The sequence below is a fragment of the Danio rerio genome, chromosome 6, assembly GCF_049306965.1.
Source record: "Danio rerio strain Tuebingen ecotype United States chromosome 6, GRCz12tu, whole genome shotgun sequence".
Classification (NCBI taxonomy): Eukaryota; Metazoa; Chordata; class Actinopteri; order Cypriniformes; family Danionidae; genus Danio; species Danio rerio.
Genome location: NC_133181.1, coordinates 63,310,603 through 63,317,500, shown reverse-complemented (window position 1 = coordinate 63,317,500; position 6,898 = coordinate 63,310,603). Strand labels below are relative to the sequence as shown.

The 6,898-nt window shown below is 46.9% G+C and overlaps 1 protein-coding gene across 5 annotated transcripts in view; it reads right to left on the bottom strand.

The window, feature by feature from the left end:
- Window positions 1-6,898, bottom strand: part of kdm6al (lysine (K)-specific demethylase 6A, like) — a 34,239-nt gene extending 27,341 nt beyond the window's left edge. For 4 of the 5 annotated variants that reach the window (XM_073953224.1, XM_073953225.1, XM_005168796.6 and 1 more), the window contains exons 1-2: window positions 6,492-6,883; window positions 6,265-6,328 (exon numbers count right to left, since the gene is read on the bottom strand). Coding sequence is in view for 3 of the 5 variants with exons in the window: in XM_005168796.6 (XP_005168853.2) it covers window positions 6,265-6,328; window positions 6,492-6,652 (225 nt within the window). In the remaining 2 variants the exon portion in view is untranslated. 5 annotated transcript variants of the gene reach the window in all.

The following is a 6,898-nucleotide window of genomic DNA, read 5'->3' as shown; positions in this document are numbered from 1 at the left end:
GATCAGCTCAGTGCAGAATACTCTGGAGCTCAGACTCATGGGGATAACTCACCTGATGGTTCAGTAACTGGATGAAGGATCAGACTGTGTTTGTGTGAGCGTCGCTCATGATAGTTCGTGTGCATCACTGTTCTTCATTCATGTGTCAAATGAAATCCTGATGAGTGCGAGATTACTCCTGCTGCTAATTAATGAACTGTTCCTCTGTTCTGAATATGGAAGCTACAGTTTCATCAACATTCCCCTTTATTAATGTCCATATTACTGTAGGTCAGGGCTGAGGTGCTGGTGTAGCTGTATGCAATAACACACATGGTCAGGACAGTGTCAGGAAATAATCTGCAATGCAAACAGTGCAAACGTGAACATGCACTGGACAGAATATAGAGCAGAAATAATAACCCGCTTATCCAGGAGAGATAGATACTGACGTACAGCTAGCGCCAGACAGAATCTGCACACAGATTTTGCTATTTCTGCGCATCATTGTTGAATATCTGCAGAATGATTTGGGGTGTTTCAGAACTAAAACCTGCGTATATATTCTGCTTATTTGCACACATCATCCTAACAGCAGTTACAGTCTTTCATGAGCTGCAACATTAGTTTAATCTGAATGCGATGGTGAACACACTGCAGTTGCACGACTGACAACATCGTGACGATTAAATGGAGCATCTCGTGGTTGAAACGTGTGGTGAACGCCCTGATCAGATGTGGCATTACTGTAACTTTAGCTGGTTCCTAAAACACAATCTGTCAGTGTAGTTGTGATTCTCTCAGATCCAGACCCTCACATTTTCACAGCTGTAGCTCTCGCTCTTCTGAACTCGGCGAGGGACAGCTGATAATAACCCTAACCCAGGTTCAGTTGAAGAGCAGTGGGCCAATCAGAAGAGCTTTGAGGCATGGCGGGCATTGTGGGATTTGTTTACTGCAGCAAGTCGCCATGACGACAGTTTTAAACTATTCCCGAGTGCTGCGTTTGCCGTTTTAGGTGCAAAAAAGCTCTCTGTGTGTGAATGTCTCCTAAATCTGCACATGTGGTGAACATGCGAACTGAAAACTATTGTACCCACTCACACAAACAATCCCAAATATATTTAATAGATAAAATCCGGCCACATCTGCAACCAAAACAGCTGCAGTTTCAAATCAAAGCAGGTTCAGGCACTTTTCTGTGGATGCAGCGATGCCATGACCATTAAAACATGATGCTTGCTGTAAACTAGACTGCAGTGTTTGAGCGTTGGTCATGGCACTGCTCTGTTGTGGTCAAGCTGACGTTTCCTTTTCTCTGAGATGTGTAAAAGGCTATCACTATTGACAATATTCACTGGTAAAATAATTAGCATTTCAGCAACGCCTGATATTCTCCTGCAGGATTAAGCAGACTCAACTAAACTGAGGCCAGTTTTACTGCATATCCAAATCTCACCATGAGACAGTTCAAAACAAGATCCGCTCATATGCTTCAGCACCAACACACAAACCGGTCTGTCAAATACACCGCTGATATAAATGAATGACAGTGAAATATTGACCGTGTCAGAGTAGCCTACATGAGCCTCTATAATCTTCAGTTAATGTCAATTCATACTGCGCCGTCAACTTCACCTTTAATAATTTAATCAATTACTCTGACCACAGTGAGCCGGGCTTTACAGACTATTACCACACTGAAAGTTTTCCCCTCGGGAGAATAAACTCAGTCAGGAGGATGAGAGAACAGAAACTCACTGTGAGAATAATCTTACAGAGCGGCGCACATCGCGTCTGCGCAGCCGGGGTGAATGAAGCGCTGGACGCAGCACGCAGCCCTCCGCTATCTGCAGACACTTCCAAAACAGCAGACCAAAGAGGAGAGATCAGTGCGCTGAGCACCCGTCCTGTGTATTATTGAGCCTTTCCTCATTTAAAGTTTCAGCTAGGCTACTGTGGAGTAGAGAGGGTCATGACTTGCTGGTCTAACACACACACACAAACACACACAAACACACACAAACACACACAAACACACACAAACACACACAAACACACACACACACACACACACACACACACACACACACACACACACACACACACACACACACACACACACGATGTAGAAACAGCAATCAACTCCTGCTGCAGGTCAGAATCAGATGCAGAGCTCCTGTAAATGCACATCTCCATTGATCACTGATATTAACACTTTACATTAATTTGCCTTAACTAATATGTACTTACACAGGTATTATTAGTTTGTTACAATGCACTTATTGTGTAAAAACGTGTATTTACTGTGTACTTATGCTTGATTTAATACATGTATGTAATTACATCTGTAATTAACTTTTGTAATTACATTTATAAATACACTGTTGACCATCCCTTACTTCTTAACCTACCCTTAAACCTACCCACACCACCAAACCTGTCCATAACCCAACCCCTATCCCAACTCAAAAGCACCACAAGTGTTCTCAAATACATTATGAACACAGTAAGTACACTGTATTTATTTTGTGATGTCAGTACATAGTAGTTAAGAACACTTAATATAAAGTGGGACCTATGGTCCTTCAAATAGTTTAATAAAACTTATTTGAGTTTTGGAAATCACCAAGCGACCCCTTGTCATTGTTACGCGACCCCCACTTTGAGAACCACTGGAAAAGAGAATGGAGAATGATGGAGAGGTGAGGGCTGAACTGAACATGACTTTAAGCACCTGAATATTCATCTGTGCTTCACATTACACTGTAGAACGGCTTCAGGACATTTAGGACATAATAGCCTACAGAACAACTGTCTGCTGCCCTGTAATAGGCTACCGTCACGGCTGTTGATGGCTTACAAATGATACAGAATATAGCGCATGCGCAATATCAGATCTGGATCAGTACTAGCTGGCCGATACCGGATCCAGCAAAACTAGGCAGTATTGAACTGATATCCGATCCAAACATCAGGATCAGTGCATGCCTACACTCCTCTAACCTCAAAAACACTACAATAAAGTCCAGCATTTTCCAGGGTTTCCAGCAGCCGTATGAACCCTGCAGCAACAGCAGCAGACACACACTGCTTTACACTGCCATCATCCAGATATACGGCAGGCAGAGCTCAGAAAGCAGCACAGTATGACGGAGAGTGGAGGTGTAGAGCCGCAGCTGCCGGAACAGAGGGGAAGAACCCATTACTGGAGACGCTGTACAGGAACCCAGGAGCAGCAGAACCAGAACAGCTTTACCTGTTCATTCACCTGCGGAGGACAGAACCCAGAGTCCCATCCAGACAGAACACAACAGGTTTAACATGACCCGCTTCTGTACTCCTGCCGCATGGACAACCGCTTTCAGCTCAATCACACACAAAGTCCAGCTCTTATAAAACCACGGTGAACAACCAGCTCTGCTGCACCACTGAGCGACCTCAACTAATCTAAAACTACTTAAAGAAAGCGCTCTCCCCGACGGTGTTATCTAAAGTGTTCAATAAAGAATCCTAATATACCGAAATGTGTTGTTCAAATATTCAATAGTAACTGATCTCGAATGATATGAAACTGGATATCCTGATTGATTCTATAGCCATAAATATAAACACATGACTGAGTGTGTGTGTGTGTGTGTGTGTGTGAGTGTGTGTGTGTGTGTCTTTGATCACCGAGGCCGCTCTCTTCAAAAACCGATAGTTGCTTCGTCTGTCTGGCTATATTTCTGCTTTTAATTGAATGAAAGGTTCATTTAGATGAGCCAATATTAATAAACTGCAGTGAAGTAGCTGTGACGTGATCTCATCTCGCTCTCTCGCTGTTATTCAGACATCGGTACAGACGCCACACAAGTCAAGTAGCAAAACTGAGGCTGAGCTGAGCTGAGAGGTAGAATAGCTGAAGCCTTCGCCAAATCTGTCAAACTACAGCCTGAAACTAACAGACAAATGTGTTTTAATATTAATAAAGATATGCTCAGCCTATTTAAGCTCAACGGCTATATACACCGCCAACAGGCAAGCCATACAGAAATGACGTGACGTCACGCGAAGCGGCTTCCGGGTTTAAGCGCTCTATTCAACTGAATGGGGAAACTCGTGAAATGGTAATAATAAACGTTTACAAAGCAATTTAATATTCTTGAAAAATCACGATGGCAGTATAAATGTCCATGCCTAATATCCGGTGGCCAGAAAGTGATTAATTTTTTCATAAATTGTTAAAATGTTGGTATTTGTGATGCAGCAAGCCCAGAGATTGTTGTGTACACTATGAGTCTATGTTAAATTCCCTTTAATGTGTGATAGGAATAAAAAGTGATCATAAAGGAATGATTTCTCCACTCAAATGAGTGCCGGCTCAAACCCAGAAACACTATTACACACGTCACCAACACGTCACCACTGAACAAGCGGATTACTTCACTGTGTACTGGGTTATGATGTATATTGTACAGTAAAAGCTAAATGTAGCTCACGGTCACTTAAACACAGCAGAGCTGCAGTCTGTGCAGTGCACATTTACAGGAGGTGTTGGTCAATACCCGTTACTGAGCTCCAATATCTCTGAGGGAGATGATGTTAGCAGAGAGACAATATCAACTCGAGAGATTTTACAAGTAAAAGGTGTTTTAAAGGAACAAAACGCAAAAACAGAACAAATAAACCTGCAGGAGTTCAGCACTCGTCATGCTGCCGGTGTGTGCAGTGCAGTGTGTGTAGCGCTCATGCAGCGCGTGCTGGCAACTCCTGCAAAACTGAAAGTATAATACGCACACACATATATAAACTATTGACGAGCAGAATCAGAGGAGACCCCCCCCCCCTCACGGTGATACCGGTATTACCGGTGTTGTCACATGTCGATTAACCAGTGGGGAAATTTCCTCTTCGCCACAACCCCCCACGCCCCCCCAGCACTGCTGTGCTTCTCAAGTGCAGCCGGATCTGCTGTGCAGCGCACTCTAGAACAGGGATTCTCCTCTAGTGCAATAACTCCAATATTACACTCTTATTACTTAATTTTTATTATTAAAAAGTGACGGCATCTCCTGTCTTCTGTGACTGAATAAGCCGCTTCACTCGGTGTAAAAACAGCCTCACTGTGGCTCCCACTGCTCACAACCCACAGCAGAACCACCCCGCTCTGCCTAACCAGCTGCAGCCTTTCTGCTGGTCACCTGACAGCAGCGCCACCTGCAGCACAGGAGCAGAGCTGCACTCATGATGGACACACACCTCTGTAGACTCCAGCTTTACTTCCAGCTCTGACAGCACCGCTGATGACACAAGCCTCAATAACACAGTGCTGAAGCAGAACCACACACACACACACACACACACACACACACACACACACACACACTTATAAAGCCGATTATGGGGGTGATTGATCGATTACTGATCAGTTCTTCACTGACACACTGCAGAACAAGAAACCAGGAAACCTGCGTTCACATGGGGACGCACTCAGTGCAGATCTGTGCTGACCTGAAGCGGCCTGCATCTCCCCAATAACTGCAACACACACACACACACACACACACACACACACACACACACACACACACAAAGTACAAGTTCAGACAGGTGATCAAACACACAGAGCAGGTGACAGACTGAAGGCAGTATCAGACATGATCAATACAGCTGATCAGAAATAAGTCAGGAGTCTGACATCCCAGCCAACTCTGTCCCCTCTCTAGTGTGCACTACTGGTCGCTGTGGCCGTTGTTCCGTTGTTCATTACAGGTAACTATGGCCCTTATTCTCCTCTGTGGTGTTCACTGCCGAGTTCACCATCAGGTGTTTGAGACCCAGGTGGGCCCGGAGCTCGGGATGCGTTCAGTCGCGGCTCTGCTCGTTATTTGCTCCGGTTTCTGCAGTCCGGTTCTCCCCCGGCCCACACCCCGCCATCTTGGGCAACCCAAGCAGCCATTACCGGCGGCTACATGGTAAAGGAGTTCCGGAGGAAATACAGCCCGAATTCAAACACCGAGGCCTGGCCGCTCCTGCCCGTCACCGGGGGCCTGCTGGAGTGACACCCGCCGCAGAGAGCTCCAGTGGCCGCAGAGAGCTCCAGTGCCCGCAGAGGAGGAGCCGCGCGACGGGTCAGCCGGTGCTCGAGTCCGAAGAAAGGAGCAGCCCTTACACCCGCACAAACACCGCCACTGACTGTCACTCAGCACTGCGTGTGTGTGTGTGTGTGTGTGTGTGTGTGTGTGTGTGTGTGTGTGTGTGTGTGTGTGTGTGTGATGTGTTGTTTTCCACAAGCATCTTTACCTTCACGAGCAGGGCCTTCATGCTGGCGCCATCTTCATGAAGCCGCTGATATCCGAACAGAGAGCTGCAAACAGACACAAACACACACACAGCGCTGCGGATCAACTCTCTGACCAACACACACACATACACATCACGCGCACACACAGACACACACACTCCTCACACCCACAAACTATCAAAAGCGCAGAAGCCGCTTGCGGGCTCCGGTAAGCGGCGGTTCCGACCTGTCGACGCGGGCCAGAGTGTCGCTCTCCTGCGCGCTCAGCCGCGGTGATTCCTCCTCGGGTTCACTCGCTTTTCCCGCCGCCATTTTCTTCTCCTCATCACCAGCAGCGCTGAGGCGTCGAGCAGCGGCGGCGGCCACCGACACTCGGCACGGCTTCATGGAACCGCGCCGTGCAGTGGAGCGCAGGCGAGCTCCGAGCGTCCAAAAGCCACAATAAAAGCCAACTTTTCCCCCGTAAAGCGCGCTTCGGTTCCTCAAGCCCCGTGCGAAGTGAGTCGGCCCTCCGGTGGCGCGTTTCTCACATTGTTTAGTGGGAATAAAGTGCGCTCCGCGGCCCGATGCCTCCGCGGCCGATCGCTCTCAGAAACCCCGAACGCGGTAAAACAAGGTGAAAGTTACTGTCCG